Source organism: Mesocricetus auratus, unplaced genomic scaffold (genome assembly GCF_017639785.1).
Source record: "Mesocricetus auratus isolate SY011 unplaced genomic scaffold, BCM_Maur_2.0 Super-Scaffold_100003, whole genome shotgun sequence".
Taxonomy (NCBI): Eukaryota; Metazoa; Chordata; class Mammalia; order Rodentia; family Cricetidae; genus Mesocricetus; species Mesocricetus auratus.
Genome location: NW_024429188.1, coordinates 40472146 through 40493514, shown reverse-complemented (window position 1 = coordinate 40493514; position 21369 = coordinate 40472146). Strand labels below are relative to the sequence as shown.

The 21369-nt window shown below is 36.8% G+C and overlaps 1 protein-coding gene and 1 non-coding gene across 6 annotated transcripts in view; both read left to right on the top strand.

Moving 5' to 3' along the window:
* Window positions 1-21369, top strand: part of Pola1 (DNA polymerase alpha 1, catalytic subunit) — a 304504-nt gene that overhangs the window by 47888 nt on the left and 235247 nt on the right. For all 5 annotated transcript variants that reach the window (XR_005876750.1, XR_005876751.1, XR_005876753.1 and 2 more), the window contains exons 22-26: window positions 69-188; window positions 2407-2506; window positions 5113-5237; window positions 8580-8729; window positions 9107-9229. Coding sequence is in view for 1 of the 5 variants with exons in the window: in XM_040744194.1 (XP_040600128.1) it covers window positions 69-188; window positions 2407-2506; window positions 5113-5237; window positions 8580-8729; window positions 9107-9229 (618 nt within the window). In the remaining 4 variants the exon portion in view is untranslated. The remainder of the gene's footprint in view (window positions 1-68; window positions 189-2406; window positions 2507-5112; window positions 5238-8579; window positions 8730-9106; window positions 9230-21369) is intronic.
* On the top strand, window positions 3904-4031 carry LOC121140102. Its single transcript, XR_005876934.1, has one exon.

The following is a 21369-nucleotide window of genomic DNA, read 5'->3' as shown; positions in this document are numbered from 1 at the left end:
AACTAAGCGACTCAACATTCCTTTCATTGATGGTTTTGAGCTCAAAGTTTTAAAATTCTGTTTAATAGTCCAGGACACTGATGGGTGGAAGATCAGAACGAAACGAGTTCTTGTTGCTTCATGCATTTTATGAAAACAACTATATTGTGCCTGATAAGCAGATTTTCAGAAAACCTCAGCAAAAACTGGTGGGTCCAAAATTGTCTAGTAATTTGCCTTTTCTTACTCCTCCTTTTTATTACATAGGTAGCCTTTAAAAAATTGCTTTCACATCTGTTTCTAAAAATTATAATTAATTCCGTGTAAATTAGGATTATTCTTAAGCTTGCTTCATTGTGTGTTTATGTGGTTGTGTCCCTCTGTACTTTTCTCTGTGGAGGCAAAATTGTTTGTGAAATGTCTTTGAGGAACTCATTAGACTCTTTGATGAATGAGCATATATAGAAAGTATTTGCCCCCCACTAAGATATACCCAGAGTGAAATATCAGTTAAACCTTTTTTTGTTTTAACCTTTGAGCTTTTTTGTGTTGTAGTTCATAGATATGTTGAATATCCCTAATCCAAAATGCTTGTGATTGGAAGTGATTTAGATTTATTTATTTTATTTTGGAACATTTGCATATATGTAATGAGAAATCTTGGGATGGGGATCTATGTCAACACAAAATTAATTTATGATTTATACATATGTGTACGTGTGTTTATGTGTGTATTACCTGTAGTTAATTTTGTAATATTTTAACCTCCTCAAACATATGATGACATGTGCTAGTTTCTGCTTGTAAACTCATGTTGACCCTTAAAAAATTTCAGATTTTGACCTTCATATTTTTAGGTGGGACACACAAGCTGTTACTGGTGTGATTATGACACCAATCAGGTTTTGGAGTACATTCTATGACTTTGGAACTAAAGCTTAGTCTATTTTCCATTTTATCACTACTGATAGTAACTAAGAATGGTAATTGAATGTTAAAGTGTGACTTAGTTTCTTGTATTTTTTAATGCGCATTATTGAAAATGGTGCAACAAATATTAATTTAGATATGTTTAACTTCTTCAGTGGTATTGAATGTTGGCTGTTAGTAAACTACTTCAAAATGGATTTTTCATTTTGTGGCATACTTAGGAATCCATACTAATATAATGGCAATAAACCATGCATGATGGTACTTGCTGGAGTCCCAGTTTCTTGGGAGGTTGAGACAAGAGCTTGAGCTCAGAAGTTTGAACAACATACCAAGACCACATATCATAAAAGCAGTAATAATTAAATAACAATTAGAATAACGATAATGAATGAGTAGAATCTCTTCTCCCGTTTGCATCATGAATAGCAGAGTAGTAATTTTTTTGGGGGGGGGGTTCAAGACAGTGTTTCTCTGTGTGGCCCTGGTCATCCCAAATTTCGATCTGTAGACCAGACTGCCCTTAAACTCAGAGATCTGCCTGTCTCTGCATCCCTAGTACTAGGATTTTTTTCCGAGACAGGGTTTCTCTCTCTCTGGCTTTGGAGGCTATCCTGGAACTACCTCTTGTAGACCAGGCTGGTCTCAAACTCACAGAGATCTGCCTGTCTCTGTCTTCTGAGTGCTGGGATTAAAGACATGTGTCACCACTGCCCGCCACCCAAGTACTAGGAGTAAAGGCCAGAGTAGTGAATTTAATAAAACTCCATCACAATCTCAAATTTTATGTAACACGAAGTGTTTTTTTGTTTGTTTGTTTGTTTGTTTTTGTTTTTCGAGACGGATTCTCTGTATATCTTTGGGTCCTCTCCTGGCACTTGCTCTGTAGACCAGGCTGGCCTTGAACTCACAGAGATCTGTCTGCCTCTGCCTACCAAGTGCTTGGATTAAAGGTGTGCGCCACCAATGCCTGGCACATGAAGTGTTTTAATAACTATTGATTTTAAAATAAAATTTTCTCTGTTATTTGCTCATTTCTAAAAAAGTATATATTTTAGACATGGTCTAATGTCGCTCAGGCTGGCCTATAGTTTCTTATATATCTGAGGATGCCTTTGAATTTATGATCCTCCTGGCTCTTATCTTCCAAGCACATGGATTACAGGTATGTGTCATCACACCTGTTTTTACTAGGTACTGGTAATGGAACCAGGATTTTGTAAGAGCTAGGTAAATACTCTGTTAGCTGAGATATGTCCCTAACCCTCAAAGGAAATTTCTAGGATTTCAGAGACATTTAAATACAGAATTCAGAAAATTGGTTATTTACTTAAGAAACTACCATGCTTGGCATTCATTTGGATCCTTGAACATATTATGGTAACAGTTTTCCCCATAGGTAGGACCACTAAGTAAAAGTAAATAATTTTTGTAATCTAGTATTATAATTCATTAGCTACTTGCTAGCCGGTGATGTTCTATTTCCATTTGAAATAGGGAGATGAAGATGAGGAAGTTGATGGAGATACCAATAAATACAAGAAAGGACGTAAGAAAGCAGCTTATGCTGGAGGCTTGGTTTTGGATCCCAAAGTTGGTAAGAATTGGTAGCAGATTGGTTTGCCCCTGATATTAAGATAGTGGTTCCTCACCTTCTAATGCTGTGACCCTTTAATACAGTCCTCATGTTGTGGTGATCCCCAACCATAAAGTTATTTTGTTGTTACTTCATAACTGTTAGTTTGTTACTGTTATGAATTGTAATGTAAATATCTGTGTTTTCTGATGGTTTTAGGAGACCCTTGTGAAAGAGGTTCCTCCCTCCCAACCTCCCTCCCAACCTCCCTCCCAACCTCCCTCCCAACCTCCCTCCCAACCTCCTTCCCTCCCAACCTCCTTCCCTCCCAACCTCCCTCCCAACCTCCCTCCCAACCTCCCTCCCAACCTCCCTCCCTCCCTCCCTCCCTCCCTCCCTCCCTCCCTCCCTCCCTCCCTCCCTCCCTCCCTCCCTCCCTCCCTCCCTCCCTCCCTCCCTCCCTCCCTCCCTCCCTCCCTCCCTCCCTCCCTCTGAGACAGGGTTTCTCTGTGTAGCTTTGGAGCCTGTCCTGGAACTTGCTCTGTAGACCAGGCTGGCCTCGAACTCACAGAGATCCTCCTACCTCTGCCTCCTGAGTGCTGGGATTAAAGGCATGAGCTACCACTGCCCAGCCACAGACTGGTTTCTTAATGACCTTAGTTTTATCTCTTATGCATGTGAAATCTAGTTTACTAGTTACTTAACATGGAATTAGTATGGATTCTTTCCATATGTCAATACAGCTTTACTTACATACCTTGAAATTTAAGTTTCATATATATATGAACTTTTTCTAGCTATTTAGAAACTCTTACCTTATAGGTGATAGAAAAATATGCAATAGCTCAAATTTAGTCTTTACTCAGAGTTTCAGTCCCTGCTCTAATATAGAGGTTGTTTTTTGGTCTGTGGTAGAAGTACCCATTTCCCCCTATTTATGTGAATGTCATCTCATCTTTGCCTAGTGTGCCAGGTAATTTGGAAAGCAATGTTAAAGGAAGTAAAATAACCACTGAATTAAAATATAACAGGAGAGCACCTTTTTTGTTGTCCAGAAGGGACGGATGGTTTGTGATATTTAGTTGTCCATCCGTATTTTTTTCCAGACCATCTTAGTTGTTTCCAAGTGTGTATAGCTCAATAGTATGATTATATATATTCACATTTAATGTGAATTTTATCAAGTAACTTAGGAGGAAACAATTTTTACAAAAGCAGTTTTATTAGTTGCAACGACAAGGAGTGATACTTTTGGTTTTTAGATATTGATTTAGGTGCTAACTATTTTAACCTCAGTTTCCTTTTCTATGGAAAGGAGATGATGGTATCTACCAGAGAAGAGCAAAAAGAGTAAGTGGGGTTGTGTGGTAAAGAGATGAGGAGTAAGCTACTAATGCAAGTTTGCAGTTCTGTTTCAGTGGACATTTATCTTGTCAGTTTCTTCTCAAGGTGAAGATAACTTTGTATAAATGTCCTAGAGGAATATAGTAGCTTTCTGTTCATCCTTTGCAAGAAGAAAGGGTGGATCGTTCCACTACTGACATTTATATATCCATTTTTTGATTGATCTGAAGCACGGTGTTTATATAGGTAAATATATTGACAATTTTATTCCTTGAAAGTGAGGTTGTTAAAAATATATATGTAGGATGGCATATAGGATAGTCATCAACCTTCATCCAGGGACTGATGGAAGCAGAGACAGATACCCACAGCTAAACACTGAACTGAACTCCTGGAACCCAGTGACAGAGGTGAAGGAGTGATGAGCAAAGGGGTCAAGACCATAATGGTGAAACCTACAAAGACAGTTGACCGGATAAGGGGGAGCTCTTGGTCCCAGACTGATGGCTGAGAGGCCAACAGGGGACTGATCCAGACTCCATGAATGTAGTGCCAGTGAGGAGGCCATAGAAATCACTGGGGCCTTAGGTGTTTACCATGGTGTATGAACGATCTTTGGATGCCCATTCCAAATACAGGGATGCTCTCTCAGCCTGGACACATGGGGAAGGGCCTAGGTCCTTCTCTGGATGAAATGACAGACTTTGGAGATCCCCCAAGGAGGGCTTCAGCCTCCCTGGGGAATGATGTGGGGATTGCTTTGGGGGTTGGGAGGGGTGGTGGAGGGACAAGGGAGGAGGGGGTGGGAGAGGAAGCTGGGATTGACATGTGAAGCATTCATGTTTCTAATTTAAATAAAAACATATATTGTGAAAAATATATATGTAATATAACCACTCACTGAGTTTTTATTCATGGTGGGGTGAGAGTAGTGGGAAAGAATGTTTAACTGTATGTTTTGGAAATGAACATGATACATTTCTAAACAATTGACAAGGGAAGGTGTTTGCACATAATAATACTGATATGATTTGGGGACTGCTGAGGAACAGGCTAGTTGTCACTGGTTCCCAAGAAAGGCAGTCTTTTCACCTTTTTTGGGTGATCTGGGTTTCTACTGTAACCTGTCATTTTATGGATTTGTAGGTGACTCCCCTCCCCCTTTATCTGCCTTACAGTGCTGGATGATACATATTTTCTATATGTAGTACTTCTAATGAGGTATTTTGATGGCACTTTTCTTTAGACTTTTTTTTTGACATTATGTTGCTTTTTTGTTTCAGGTTTTTATGACAAGTTCATATTGCTCCTGGATTTCAATAGCTTATATCCCTCCATCATTCAGGAATTCAACATTTGTTTTACAACAGTACAACGAGTTGCTTCAGAGTTGCAGAAAGCTACAGAGGTTTGTATTCAACTAGGGACTCTTGAAGTCACTCTTAAAAGTATTCGTTAAAGAAGGAAAAGAGCCAAAGGGGTTAGTATCATAGTTTTTCCTCTTTCCTGTTAATGGTTGCATTAATAGCATCCTTTCTTTGGTGTGTTTGTGTGTTTGTGTGCATGGAGACTGAACGTTGACTACTAGTATCTTCCTCTCCTTTCACCCTAATTTTTGAGACAGCGTCTCTCACTGAAACTGGAGCTTGCCATTTTTCTAGACTGACTGAGCGCTTCTGGGATCTGCCTGTCTCAGTCTCTCATCCCCCAACTGGTTTATAGGGGCATAGCACCCATAAATTACAAAATAATGAATTAGAAAATATTCATTATTTTTGTTTGTGTGTCAATGTAATTGTACATGTGGAGATTAGAAAACAACTTTTGGGAGTTACTCCTTTCACTGAAGTTCTGGAGATCAAACTTAGTCTGTGAGGTTTTATACAATAAGAACTTTTATCCATGAGGTGGTGGCACATTCCTTTAACCCCAACACTCGGGAGGCAGAAGCAGGTGAATATCTGAGTTGTTGGCCAGCTTGGACTATAGACTGAATTCCAGGACAGTCCAGGATACATAGAATAATCCTGTCTTGTAACATACCCCTTAAAAAAACCCTTTACCTTCCTGCTGGCCCTGTGCCTGCTCATTCTGAGGTTGTGGTTATACAAATTCTGATCTTCATGCTTGCTCAGTAAGCATTTTGCTTATTGAACTATTGCTCCAACCCTAATTTTATATTTTCTTCATCATCAAAAAGGAGGGTCAACCAAAAAGCAATTTAGACTGGTTCTATGTCTTTGTTAAAACAGTGTTGAAGATATAATTCACTTACCTTATGGTCTACCTATTGATAGTGTGCAGAGATGGTTTTTAGTGTCTTCATGGAGTTTATAAACTATTTATTCAGCTCGATTATTCCACAAAGAAAAGGTTGGCTGTCACTTTATCAAGTTTCTCTATCCATCCCAGCTGTAGTCAGCTATTAATTTTTTTACTACAGATTTTTATTAATTTGTTCTTTGGCAGATTCGTGAATGTACATAATGCATTCAGTTTACTCTCAAGTGCACCCTCTCTTATCTCCTTTCTCTGCAAGACCCCCCTTCCCACATTCATGTCTTTTTATTTTGTTTTTTTTTTTGTCTTACTGAACTTAACCAAGATCATCTATATGATCATTAGTTTGGAACTGTCTATTGGAAGTTGGTCTTCTCACTAGTAACCACTAATCTTTCTGACTATAGAGTTGCCTACTTTGGACTGTCTATGTAATGGGATCATACAGGATGTGATTTTTGTGCATGTTTGGCTGGTTTCACTTAGAATACTGTTTCTAAGATTCATCTGTGTTGTAGCATGTATCAGTACTTCATTCCTCTGTATTTCTAGAATAATCCTGTCTCAGTGCAGCATAGGATTATTACTTATCACATTTATCCATGTTACCCTCTCTTGTTTTTCTTCCTTTTTTCTCCTCATTTGCCCTCTAGGCTCTGAATTTATATATCCTTTAGTTTCTCCATGTCTGGGATTGATTTTTTTCAGTTCCGATTTCATATTCCCAAATAGAGAGTATCTGATAGATTTGTCTGAGTCAGTCATCACCCCTAGTCTCATCACTTCTATGCACAGGGATGGATTCACTCACCATAAATCTTACTGCTAAAAGTGGACCTCTCTGTGGGACTAGAGTTTAATTTTACAAAGAAAATTGGACAACAACCCCTCAAATTGGCAGCCACCCTGGATACTCTTTGGCTCTGTCCTGCTATTTTCTAAGCACTGTGAGAGTTATCATTGTTCTGCTTTCACAACTGATACCCACCAATGCTTTGCCTATTTGACTGTTTCATTTGGGGTTCTGGATATATAATAGAATGGAAGGACCTAAGAGGTCAGCTTATAAAACACTATATATGTAGTAATTTATGAGTTCTTTTTAATTTTCATGTACAGCACCTCATTTGGTTTTCAGAGCAGTTAGTGTGGTAGAATTGCAGATGAATTATAAATTTCTGACCAAGAATCTTTCAGATTACTTTTTATGTAACTCTAGTTGCTGTAACTACCGTGGAATGTATACCAAGGTCTCTTTAATAGGCTTGCTATCATCATGAGCTACATTGGAAAACAATAGGTCCTTTATTATTGTAAGGGTGTTCATTTTATGATATTGATCGTTATAAAACAAGATATTTTGTAAAGGCTTGGTTATCAAATGGCATTGACTTGACAGGCTTTAAGCCAAAAGATTTATTTTTAATTTTGAACCTTTCAGAGGGTAACTATGCTTGGCTGTTCTTTGCAGCCTGTTAATAGAATTAATGGAGGCTTGAGAAAAAAGTACTAATGGTTTCCCTGCTTTTTCCTGCTGTAAATTTTAATATAAGAAGACTGCCGCTTGCCTTTCTAAAATGTTGCTATTCTTCTGGTGATTGCAAAGCAATTTATAGGTAAAAGGTTCTCCATAAACACTAAGGAATATATACATACATACATATATATATACACACACATACATATATATTTCTATATATGTATGTATGTGTATATATGAATTAATTTTGAGAAATATCATGACCTATTTAAATGTGATCCATATCTTAAAAGAGAGTTGCTGATCTAGTATATAAATTCTTTATTTTTAACAGTAAAAGCATTTACAGTAATTGTTGTGAAACATTCTATAGCATTTTGTTTGGTTGTACAAATGTTGTAAGACAAGAGTTTAGCTGGTATGCTTTGTTTTTTCAAATCTTAGGTATCTTTCTTAGCATTTGTATTCTAAAAACAATTTTCTCAAACATGTTATTCCACATTTGTAAAAATGTGTCCTTTTACTTGAAATCTGAATTTGTAAGTAACCACCAGGGTAAGAGATAGTTGTAATGACCCAGGTGACTGAGAGAACTGGGCCCAGGGCAGTAGTGGTCTGTGACCACACAGGTATTTTTCTTGTTTGGGTTCTTTGTGGTTTCTGTTGTTTTGGCTTGGCTTGTTTGTTTTTTGAGGCATGGATTTACTCCTTAATCCATATTGATCTGGAACATGTAATATGGCTCAAGGCTGGCCCTGGCCTCATGATGATCTGTCTCCTCAGCCCCCCAAGTCCTGGGACTACAGACTAGTACCACCACACCTAGATGAGCCAACCCTCTTTGAGATTGTTCATGCATTATTCATTTCCTCATATAGGAAAGATTTCTAAGGTGTGGTGATGGGATAAAGCACTTGTCAAATATTACTTTAGAAGTTTCTTTTTTTAATCAAAGTTTAACTTGTCTGAAGTTTATTGTGTGTTTTTCAGGACGAGGAACAGGAACAGATCCCTGAGTTGCCAGATCCAAACTTAGATATGGGCATTTTGCCCAGAGAGATCCGGAAATTGGTAGAGCGGAGAAAACAAGTCAAACAGCTCATGAAACAGCAAGATTTAAATCCGGACCTTGTTCTTCAGGTAAATCTATTGCAAGCAGTTTGTATGACAGTTTCAGCTTCTATCACCTGCTTATTGATGATTGGGATGAATAGTATGGTGTGGGCAAGTACATGTAGTTGTTTTATTTTGGACAGTAACCATTCAGATGCACTGGACTGCCTAAGAATGGAAGGCTTTTCTAGCTGCTAAGGCCATATCCGAGTAAGATTTTACAGAATCTTGGGAAATCAGTAGTCTATGTACTTCCCACTAAGAGGGTAGAGCAACATGAATCTAGGGAGATAGATTGAGTATTAAATATCTTCCCTACCCCTGGATATCTAGAAAGTCACCCAATGTAATGCTTAAGCTTCCACAGATATTGTTGTTTATCTTTTGTCATTGTTGGCCTGCAGTATGACATCCGACAGAAGGCTTTGAAGCTCACAGCAAACAGTATGTACGGTTGCCTGGGATTTTCGTACAGCAGATTTTATGCCAAACCACTGGCTGCCTTGGTGACATACAAAGGAAGGGAGGTAAATTGCAAAATAAAATTCACATCAGTAAATATGTAAATATATGTTGCAATATGGGAAAACTACGTTTGTTACCTAGTTGTTATACCTTGACATATTCCTTCTTTAGAGCAAGTTTGAGACAAATAGGCATTTGAATAAGAATTCATTTGTCAGTTCTGCATGTGTGTATGTGTAATTATTGAATGTCTGTATGCCAGGCAATAAAGATTGAGTGTGAAACATTGTGTAAAGCTTGTATTTGACCCAGACTTGTGGGGAAAGGGGAAAAAAGTGGAGGACCTGAGTTGATGAGAGGATAGCCTGGGAAAACAACTGAATAATTATAAATCTATCTAGGATGACTATTATAGAAGTACTGTTCTTCAGATAATTAAGATGGTGGTGACTTGGCAATGTCTGGAGGGTAGCTTAGGTTTAGATGGGATCAGTCATGTTAACATGGAGCTAATTTTTTTAACTGACACTTTATTGTGTAATATGAGAGAAAGGTAGAAATCAGAAAAATAGCTAGTGGAGCCTTCTATTTTTACTAAGAGGGAGAAAACAGAGGGATCAAGAACTTTGCCTTCTATGTGTTGCCTTTGAGTAATAGATATCTAGCCATTTTCAGTAGGTTTTTGGGAATATGAATCCAGAATTCTAGGACTATGTCACAGCTGGAGTTACATACTGACTTGAGGATGATAGACCAATTACCATTAAGTACTGTCACTTTAAGGATGTTTTAAGTTCATCTAATGTAATGCTTTATTTAGAGGTTATTTTTATAATCTATCAAAGCATGATCATGTTAAACATTGAATTCAGTCAAGTACATGAAGATATTGTTTTCTTGCATTGAGTTTAAGGTTGCTTAGTTGTAAACATAATTTGTAGTGCTTACACTAGGCATCTGGACTCAGAATACTCTAGAGTGGTGATTGGCAAACTGACTTATAGGCAAAATCCAGTCTGTTGTCTGTGTTATATAAATAAGGTTTAATTGAAATGGAGCCAAGCTCGTTCACTTATATTGTATAGTTGAATAGTCAGGATAAAGTCTTATGTGGCCTGCAAACTTTAAAATGCTTGTTACTTGGTGCTTTCAGGACAGTGTTTGCTTAAGATAGGGAAGTGATTTTTATCTGTACTACTCATATATAATAGCCTCTAACCATGTGTGGCTAGTGAACATTTTGTATTTGTTTATTCCCAATTAGACAAGGAACTGGATTTTTACATTTAGTTGTGATTAAAATGAATTTAAACCTGAATAGCTAACATGTGGTAAGTGACAACTGTATATGTACTGTGTAAGTTCAGTTGTAACATGAAACAAATATCTCAAGATTTCAAGTCACCTTTCTCTTTGTAGCTTTATCTCAGAGATGTGGTTTAGGACACAGGGGAAGGGCAAGGCATGTATTGAATAGCGATGGTGTGTTAAGAACTGTTTTGTGCAGTATTGCATCAAAACTACTCAAGAGTCCTTTGACATATAATATTAGTATTCTGTTTTGTAGATGAGGAAGCTAAGGCTCAGGGAGGTAAAAGAGACAAGTGCCTACCTTGAATTGAATCTGTGTCTTCCTGATTCTAAGTCTTTTACTGCTTTAGGGTTCACTATTAGAGGATAGGTTTTGCAAGGGTAGTTCTGCTTTGTCTTCTACATTATTATTAGACAGTCATCCTTTTCAATATCTATTGCATAACAGAGACTTTTTATTTTCTCTCTTACATGAGAAATATAAAGATATTTTTAGGGGCTAGTTGAAGTGAGACAAAAATGTTTTCCTATTAAGCTAAGTTTACCTCAAAGTTATTTAAATTTTGTTTCTGTATATATATCCAGTGGCTTCTGATAGAATACCATCTTATTTTTGTATTAGGAAATGCACTCACTATGCCCCAACTGGGTGATAATACATAGGTTGACTATTGAGATTGGATCAAGGTTACTCTTAAGTTTCTCACGAGAGGCAATAGTTGACAATTTACTCCCTTGGAGAGTGCCTCTTACTGTTGAGAAATCCCTGTTGTTACATTTTCTGCATTGGCTCAGAAATCCACAAGCTTAAAAGGGCACCGTTGATAATGATAAGCCCCAAATTTGTCCAATGATCTCTCCTACTCCCCTAATCCATTGTATTTTAAGGGCAGTATTTTCTTTTAGCTGGATTTTTAATAGGGAATTTAAACTCAAATTTTAATTTTTGTTGATCAACATATAACAATAACAGAGCCAAGTTAAATTTTTTACTTTTTGTACTATAAAATATAGTGATTATGTATCCTAGGTAAAATATAAAACCACCCTGCTCACTTCACTAAAAAAAGAATTGTAGACATATTTCGAAATAATCATGAGATTTAGATTCTTAGTTTCTGCTCTTCCCCTTTTCTTTTTCATCCATGTTCTTTCCTATACACAATACTGTCTACAGTTGTTGGAGTTATGTTTTTATCTGAAGCTAATGAGAAGCAGTATGTATATAAAGCACCTGCTCTCTGCAAATCTTTTTGGGAAGATCCAAAGATCTCTGTTGAAGGTATTTACTAAAATAAAAATAACTATTGAAACATTGGTAGTAATTACCAGCACTGACAGATGAATAATCTCTGTTATTGCAATCATTTTTCCTATATACTGTGGGGTCTGTTGTTGTTAAGGATTTTGAGAAAGTGTATGATCATATGCCATAGGCTGACCTTGAACCAAAGACTCTTAAGTGCTGTAATTGCAGGCATACAACTGTCAAGCATTTCTTAAGTATAAAGAGGTAGGAGGGGTAAAGTTGAGATTTTGGAATACTTTTGCAGCTTACTAAACTGGTGTTTTGGTCATAAGGTAGAGTGGACAAAGTAATAAAATGACCTGAAGATCTTACAAGCTTCTTGCATTTAAACTTACTGTTTAAACAAAAATTAAAGTCAGATAGGAATGAGAAGGGAACCTGATGACATGCCTTTGAAAAGATTATAAGGGTTTTTGTTTGGATATGTATAATGCACAATCTGGGGAGGCATGGAAATTTGCATTTTGGTATGCCCTTGTCCTCCCTCCCTTTTTATTTTTAAGTAGATTTTGTGTGTGCTGAGTTTTATTGGGATCATGCAGATTTGTCTCTAGTGACCTCATGATTTCTGTAATCAAATGTATTATGGCTGCTAGAATACTCAAGTAATGACTAATTTTACTTTTAAAAGCAGGTTTATAATAAGGGTGAAAATATTTATGTCAAATGGACATCAATATTGTATTTTACAGGTGTGATCTTTCATACTTCAACTATCCCATAATTTTTAATTGCTTGATGATAGAGGAATTAGTTGCTGTTGAAGGAATCTTATGTAGGAACCTCACAGTGTACAAGTTATTTAAAAATAATTAAGTGAGCATTTCCAGAGAAGAAATATAGAAACTTCATTTATAGACACTTGGAAGTAAATCAGTAACAGTACCATTTGTATTTGTTTTTATTCTCAATGTGTGTGTGCAGAGGCATAAAAAAGAAATTGGGTAAGCCTGAATGGATAACATTGTATGGGCACAAATATTAACCATGAAGACAACCATCAAATGTCAAGTGCTTGGTGTAGTAATTGAAGTGATTGTTCACTAGATGGCGATAGACACCCTAAGATCATTAATCAATTAAAGATATTATTCTGGGAACAATAATGTGAAGGCCATTTAGTGACTTAAAGCTGTTCATATTTTAGATTTTTACCACTTTTGAAAATACTAAATAAAGGTTAAAATTGGCCCAAAAGATTGTAATAGTCTAATAGATTTTGTGTTTAAAATTATTTTTTTGCATTGTAAGTTTTATTGATGAGAATCATTTAATTTATCTTAGTAAACTAATTCTTCCATTGGGTAGATAAGTCATATCTCTGATCATGGAGACACATAGTTTTCTTAGTAATAGCACCATAGGTAACTTGAAAGAAAATTGGAAATGTTTTGGTATGTGTTTTTTGCCTCACTGAATATGTTTTTTTCTTAAATTGAGGAATTTAAAACATTTTAAGTGATTTCTCAGCATATTCATTGTGTAATCGTTAACATAAAAGCGATATTTGTCCTTATAAAATAATCAGTACTTATTGATATTATTATTTATTTGTTTCTGTCTTCTGTTTTATTTGGGTTCTTGAGGAAACAAGTTTTGGTCTGGGTTTCTGAACCAATTTCAAATGCAATGTTCAGGAGTAGACTATGCATTCTCATTTTACTGTCCTGTAGGTTGAAATGAGTTATTGCCAGTCTGTTTTCCCAACCAGTTGTAGCTATCTGGTTTTCAGTTGTGTTCAGAACTGAAATCTGCAAGTTAGAAAATGTATCCAAACCATTGCATCCAAACATTACTGTCTAGGCTTGGCTGTCTGAGATTCTCTTGGTGATGAAGGAGTGCAAGTTGAGGAGTCCTTGGGAATGGCACTGGCAGAAGGCTCTCCCCTTTGTTGCTGTCTGTGATGATAGAGGATCTTTTAATTATTAAGACTCCTTAAAATAAAGAATCCCTTATCTACTTGGAAATAAGTGGATATTTTAGTTTTCCAGTGTGTTTCATTAACTTCCAGAACAAAATATAGAAATGGCTAGAGACTCTCCTCTTCCTTTTTCTTCAGTGGTAATTGTGCTGTTGTGTTTTCCTCCCTCACTTGTCTTTTCCCTTTTATAGTATAAGGGGTGTGTGTGTTCATGTTCATATTTGGTACATTGAATATTGTTTTAGTATTCATGTTACTTGTTTGTTCTTTTATAGTTCGAGAAAAAGGCATCTGAACAAATTTCATTCTGTATGTCACAATTTTAATATATCTACGCTGGTACTTTTTAGATTTGATTTATTTATGTTAACGTATATAACATTTAATGAATAGATACAGAAAAATATATTTTAGGTTTTCTTATTGTCTCCCCCTCCACTTTTTTGCCATTTTTCTTCTTGAAAATACAATTTTTCACACATAGCCTGGCTATGGTTGCCCCTCCCTCCCTCCCAGTTCTTTCCCTCTTCCCCTCCCATTCAGATCCACGATGTTTTTGTGTCTTATTAGAAACAAACAAGCTTCTAAGGTAATATAATATGATATAATAAAACAAAAACTGACTTATTAGAATAGGACAAAAATAAACAGAGGAAAAGAGCACAAGAAATAGATACAGACACAGAGATCCACTTGTTTGCATACCCAGGAATCCCATGAAAACACTAAACTGGAAGCCATAATGTTTACACAAAGCAACTGTAGAGTAAAAAGAGAGATGGGAAAAAAGGGAAAAGCCCTGACATGACATTATGAGACAAAGAACTTTCCAAGATGCAACTAAGTTCGTTCTCTGTTGCGTATCTACTTCTGTTTTGCCAGTGAGACTCCCTTGGAGGAAACTAATTTTTCACTCACAAGTGCTTATCATTTGAGGTAGCTTCTGGGTTAAGGATGGGGCACATGTTTACTCCTCTCAGCTGTTGTACACCATCTGGTGCAGACCCATGAGGCCCTATGCTTGCTGCCACAGTCTCTGTGAGTTCATATGTGTTGTTGTGTTGATGTAGAGGGCCTTATTTTCTTTGTGTCCTCCATCCCCTCTGGCTCTTACACTCTCTCCACCTCCTGTTTCCCAGCTTTCCCTGAGATCTGAGGGGAGGATTTGGTGGAGACATCCCATATAGGGCTGAGTGTTCCAAGGTCTCTCAATCTCCGCACATTGTCTAGCTGTAGGTCTCTGTTTGTTCCCATCTGCTACAGGAGGAAGCTTCTCTGATGATGGCTGAACAAGACACTGATCTACAAGTATAGCAGGATGTTATCAGGAGGAATCTTCCCCAATGATGGCTGAGCAAGGCACTGCTGAATGTGTATAGCACGATGTTGTCACTTTATTGCTAGTTTGGTGTTTTCTTTAGAACAGTAGTGATTGATTTGACTCCCTGGGCTATTTAATTTCAGATTCTTGGTCACACAAGCAGTGTCCCTTGGAGTGGAATTTTAGGGGCATCTGCAAATAATGATACTTTGATTTCTTTCTTTCCAATTTGTATCCCTTTGATCTCCTTCAGTTGTCCAATTTATCTAGCTAAACTTCAAGAACTATATTGAATAGGTATGGAGAGTGGACAACCTTGTCTTTTTCCTGATTTTAGTGGAATTGCTTTGAGTTTCTCTCCATTTAAGTTGATTTTGGCTGTGGGCTTCCTTCTAACTACCTTTATTATATTTTGTTATGTCCCTTGCAGCCCTGATCTCTTCAGGACTTTTATCATTAAGGGTTACTGGATTTTGTTAAAGGCCCCTCTCCTAGCTTTTTTGAGATAGGATCTTGCTATGTATATATATCAAGCAAGCCGTACTTAAGGTTCATCCTAGATTGGCTATCTCCTGCCTCTGCTTTCTTGGTATTGGGATAAAGGTGTGTGATACTGTCATTGTCTTAGCTTTACCCAAGATTTGAATTTCCAAGTTCTCATTTCTTTTATTTTTTTTTTACTGTTACAAGCAGTGTTATAGTAGATAATGTGACATGTATAAGATTTAATTTACCATAATAAGCTACATTCTGTCAAATAGTTAACTAAATTCACATCTTTGACAAGAGCCACAACACATAGTTCCTTTTCAGTCACAGATTCAGATGCTAACCTAGAGATTGATATACAATTTTACCTCTTAAATTTATTGTCTATTTTTGAGGGATTTTGCACTTGCCATGTATTTGTAAATGTACTCTCATAATCCTTATTATTCCATGTTCTTGTCAACACTTGTTATTATTTAGGTGGGTTTTCACTTGTTTGACTTTTGTTACTGGTTCTCGCAGGGTAGGCTAGGCTGCTTCATATTTCCTGTATTTTCCAGGGCAGTCTTGAAATTGCCATCCTCTTACCTTAGCTTCCTAAGAACTAGAATTAGAGATTTGTGCTACCATACCTAGATAGAATTTTTATATTATGCCTTTCTCATGAGTGTTATATGTTATCCCATGATTTTAATTTTTGTTTCCTTAATTAGGAGTTAAATTTAGTCTCTTCTCATGTTTCTTAACTCTTTACTTTTTTATTGAATTGCCTATATGAACATACATGTTTTGTTGCATTGTAGATTTCTTGCTGTTTCTTAGGTATTCAAGAACTGAATCTTATTTGGTTATTTGTATTAAAAATAGTCTGGTTTGTTTTGTGGCTTTATGGTCTTTCATTGTGAAGAAAAGTCTCCTTTTTACACTATATATTTTTCATCTTTGAACTTTCTAAGCTTATTCTAAAATACCCTTTTCTCTTCCAATGACAAATAATGCCCTATTTTCTTTTAAATATTGCAAAACTTGACTTTTTCAATTTAGATCTTTAGTTTTTCTGGAAATTGTTTTGAGGAGCAGTATAACTTAGGGAACTAATTATATTTGTCTGCTTTCTTCTTTGTGGATCTATTGAACTTGTTTCTTTATTCTAGGGGTTGGCAGAATTATTTGCCTATTTTTTAAATAAAGTTTTAGTGGGGCACAGTTATACTGATTTATCTTTGACTGTATATCAAACTTTGTAGTTGAGTAATTGCTACAGAGCCCAAAATATATATAATTTATCACTTTACAGAAAAATTTTGCCATCTGTGGCAAAAGATAATTTTTGTAGAACAAGAGTGATCCATTTTGAGCGGTCGTTGTTGGTGCACGCCTTTAATCCCAGCACTTGGGAGGCAGAGGCAGGCGGGAGCTGTGAGTTCAAGACCAGTCTGGTCTACCGAGCAAGCTCCAGGACAGGCTCCAAAACAATACAGAGAAACCCTGTCTTGAAAAACAAAAACAAAAAAACAACAACAAAAAAGAGTGACGTATTTCAAACATTACTAGGCATGATTGGTGAAAATCCTGGAAATTATACCGAAGGTATTAAAAAGGAAGTAAAACAGTCATTTGTTCATGAGACATTACAGATGCTGAGGTTTTTTAAATGACCGTATGAACACTTCAAGTAGAGCAAAAGACAGTTTTATGAATTCTGATGTTTTACAAAAACATGTATTTTTGTGCATATGTATATATTTTGTAGAAAGTGAGTGCATTGCATTTTAGAAGCTTTCAAAGATGACCTATATGTGAAATGATAAAGATCTGTAGATTTTTTTCACTTTTTAAATATAGCTTAAAGTGAAACTATAGCCTTAAAGTGTACATTTTTGTCACCTAGAATACAGCCGAGTGAGGCATCTTTTTGCCAGACCAGACCCGTGGAAACTAGAAGTGGTCTTCAGGATTGTAATAGCTACTGTTGAGACCCCTTTTGACATTCTTGTTAACATTTTGTTTTTTTAAAAGATTTATTTGTAATTGTATGTGGGTAGGTGGGGAGGGGGCACACATTTGCACAGGTGCCAGTAGAAGTAAGAAGCATCAAATCTCCCTGGAGTTAACAGGCAATTGTGAGTCACCTGACGTGGGTACTGGGAACCAAACTGAGCCAGTCCTCATTTTAATGATAATGTTAATCTTTATTTTCGGACAGTCTTATAATTAGCACATGCTAGTTTGAGATTTGGTATGTATGCCAGGATGCCATATAGTGCCTTCAGTATTAGCAGGTGGGTGGTGCTGTGCCTAGCCTCGATTTAAAAAACAAAACAAAACAAACTATGAGGTTAATATGAGAACTTGTTTGAAGGCTAAAATGAAGGTTTAGTGCATTTTCACACATATAGTTCATGTTAGAAAAATGGTATCTTTTTAGTGATGATAGGTTACTCATAATGTTTGAAGTTGTTTACGTTATAAAATTCAAAGCCAGAGAAACTTTTTATTGTCATTTTAGGAATGTTTGAATTCTAAATTCTTTGAATTCTAAACTATTTGCAGTTCTCCAGAACTGATAATATACATTACCAGGATTTACTTATTTGTATTCTACTAGTTCAGAATTTGTGGTAATTTACGTAAAATGAGGTGTAAGTCTCCTTCACATAAACTTGTGTAGGATCTTATGTACAGTTAAATTTTATAGAAATAATTCTCTGCCATCAAGTGATCTGCAGTTAACTGGCAACTTAACTACAGATCATTTGTATTGATATATTCTTCTAAATGTCTTTGTTTGCTTTTTTCTTGCTGCTAAATATCAAGTTGAGAAGAGGAAGCTCTGCTTTGGAAATACTCCATGAAAAGCTAGTCCAGATTATGACAATTTAGATTGTTAATAATTTGTGAGAAATGTAGTGGCAAAAATTAGAGTAAATCTGTCTGTGGTTCTAAGTGATTGTATGTTTACCTTGCTTATGCAAGTCCCTCCCTTCAATCCCCATAACTGCAAATGAAATAAAGCCATTGTATTTTTACAAACTTATAATAAACATAAACAGTATACACTTAAACAAAACATATATATACATACATACATACTTACACACACATATATGTATATATATTAGTCTCTGATATAACATACCATTGCTTTTATAGAACTTAATGAGTTGGCATACTTAGGCCTAACTTAAAACAATTCCTGTGATCTAAAACACTAAGTATTTTCTTTCAAAGTAGCTCAAAGAAGAAAAAAAAACAATGTCAATACAAATGCAGCATGACCTCTGTTAATAATAGTTAGAAATCAGCACCTCTGGTAATTCATTAATTTGAAAGGCACAAGTGATCACAAGCTAGACATTAGACCTGGGAAGAGAAAGACTGGCCCAAGCTTACCTGACTGAATTCCCCTGTGAAATAGAGCTGTTTGTGAATGTAGGAGAAGGCTTCATTAAGGAGACCATTAGAAACCTTCCCATCTATTTCTTTTGCCTTTAGTAAAAGTTTTCATAATTGCACTTACCTGTCTTACCTGAGCTTTGAAGAATTCAAGCATGGGCCCATATGCCAGTATCTTTATCAGAGAAGGAGGATCCCTCCTCTCGCACTGCCACCCAGCGCCTAGGTTTGTAGTTGTGGGTTGGCCTATCCAGGCTTTTGGAATCATTTGTCAGGTGGCTTTCATTCATGAAGATTTGACTATTCTCAGTTTAAAGTTGTACCCTTTCCCACGTATATATTTGATTTTCTATTATTAGATTTCACTCTACATGTGTTTACGTTCTACCTATTCCATGCTTCATGCAGTGATCCTTGTTTGCCCTCACCCTTGGGTCATGTTTGTCTATGTGTTTCTGCAGTTATAGATGGGTTGATATGGAGGTGATAGAGTTTTGTCATTATATTTAAGCTGATTTTGAGTTTTTTTGATATCTTTGTTTTGTCATTTATTTTTTATTTAAATTAGAAACAAGCTTACTTCACATGTCAATCCCAGCTCCCCCTCCCTCCTTCCCCTCTTCTCCTGACCCCCATCCCATCCCTCCTCCCCTCACCAGGGAGGGTGAGCCCTCCATGGGGGATCTCTAAAGTCTGTCATATCATCCGGGGCAGGGCTTAGACCCTCCCCCATGCGTCCAGGCTGAGAGAGCATATCTCCATGTGGAATGGGCTCCCCATGTCCATTCGTATGCCAGGCCTCTACTTCCCGAGGCCCCATAGATTGCCAAGGTCTCCTCACTGACACCCACGTTCAGGAGGTCTGGATCAGTCCTATGCTGGCCTCTCAGCCATCAGCTAGGGGTCTATGAGCTCCCCTTTGTTCAGGTCAGCTGTCTCTGTGGGTTCGCCTGTGATTTTCAAGATTCCATTTTTTTTCTGCTGAGTAGTACTCCATTGTGTAGATGTACCATATTTTCTCTATCAACTCTTCGGTTGAGGGGCATCTAGGTTGCTTCCAGGTTCTGGCTACTACAAATAATGCTGCTATGAACATAGTGAAACAGGTGCCCTTTTTGTATGAATGTGCATCTTTTGGGTATATGCCTAAGAGTGGAATTGCTGGGTCTTGTGGTAGGCTGATTCCTATTTCTTGTGGTAGGCTGATTTACATTTCCCTGATGGCTAAGGATGTTGAGTACTTAAATGTCTATCAGCCATTTTAGGCTCCTCTATTGAGAATTATTTAGTTCTGTACCCCTTTTTTAATTGAGTTATTTGGTGTTTTGGAGACTAGTTTCTTGTTCTTTGTAAGTTTTGGAGATCAACCCTCTGTCAGATGTGGGATTGGTGAATATCTTTTCTCATTCTGTGGACTGTGATGTTTTGTCTTGTTGACTGTGTCCTTTGCCTTATAGAAGCGTCTCAGTTTAGGGAGGTCCCAATTATTAATTGTCGATCTCAGTGTCTGTGCTACTGCTGTTATGTTCAGGAAGCGGTCTCCTGTACCAATTCGTTCAAGGGTACTTCCCACTTTCTCTACTAAGTGGTTTACTGTAGCTGGATTTATGTTGAGGTCTTTGATCCATTTGGACTTAAGTTTTGTGTATGGCGATAGACATGCCAGCATCCAGTTATGCCAGCACCATTTGTTGAAGATGCTTTCTTTTTTTTTTCAATTGTATAGTTGTAGCTTCTTAGTCAAAAATCAGGTGTTCATAGGGTTAATATCAGGGTCTTCAGTTCGATTCCATTGGTCTACCTGTCTATTTTTGTGTCAGTACCACACTGTTTTCATTACTATAGCTCTATAGTAAAGTTTGAAACCAGGGATGGTGATGCCTCCTGAAGTTCCTTTATTGTACAGGGTTATTTTGGCTATCCTGGCTCTTTTGTTTTTTTTTTCATATAAAGTTGAGAATTGTGCTTTCAAGGTCTATGAAGAATTGTACTGGGATTTTGATAGGGATTGTATTGAATCTGTAGATTGCTTTTGGCAAGATTACCATCTTTATTATGTTGATCCTACCTATCCAAGAGCATGGGAGAGCTTTCCATTTTCTGGTATCTTCTTTAATTTCTTTTTTTAATGACTCAAAGTTCTTGTCATATAGGTCTTTCACCTGTTTGGTTAGTGTTACCCCAAGGTATTTTATGTTGTTTGTGGCTATTGTAAAGGGTGATATTTCTCTGATTTCTTTCTCAGTACATTTATTGTCTATATATAGTAGGACTACTGATTTTTTTAGTTAATCTTGTATCCTGCCACTTTGCTGAAGGTGTTTTTCAGCTCTAGGGGTACCCTGGTAGAATTCTTCGGGTCACTTATGTAAACTATCATATCATCTGCAAATAGTGAAATTTTGCTGGGTATAGAAGTCTGTGCTGGAATCTGTGGTTGTGGTCTCTTAGTGTT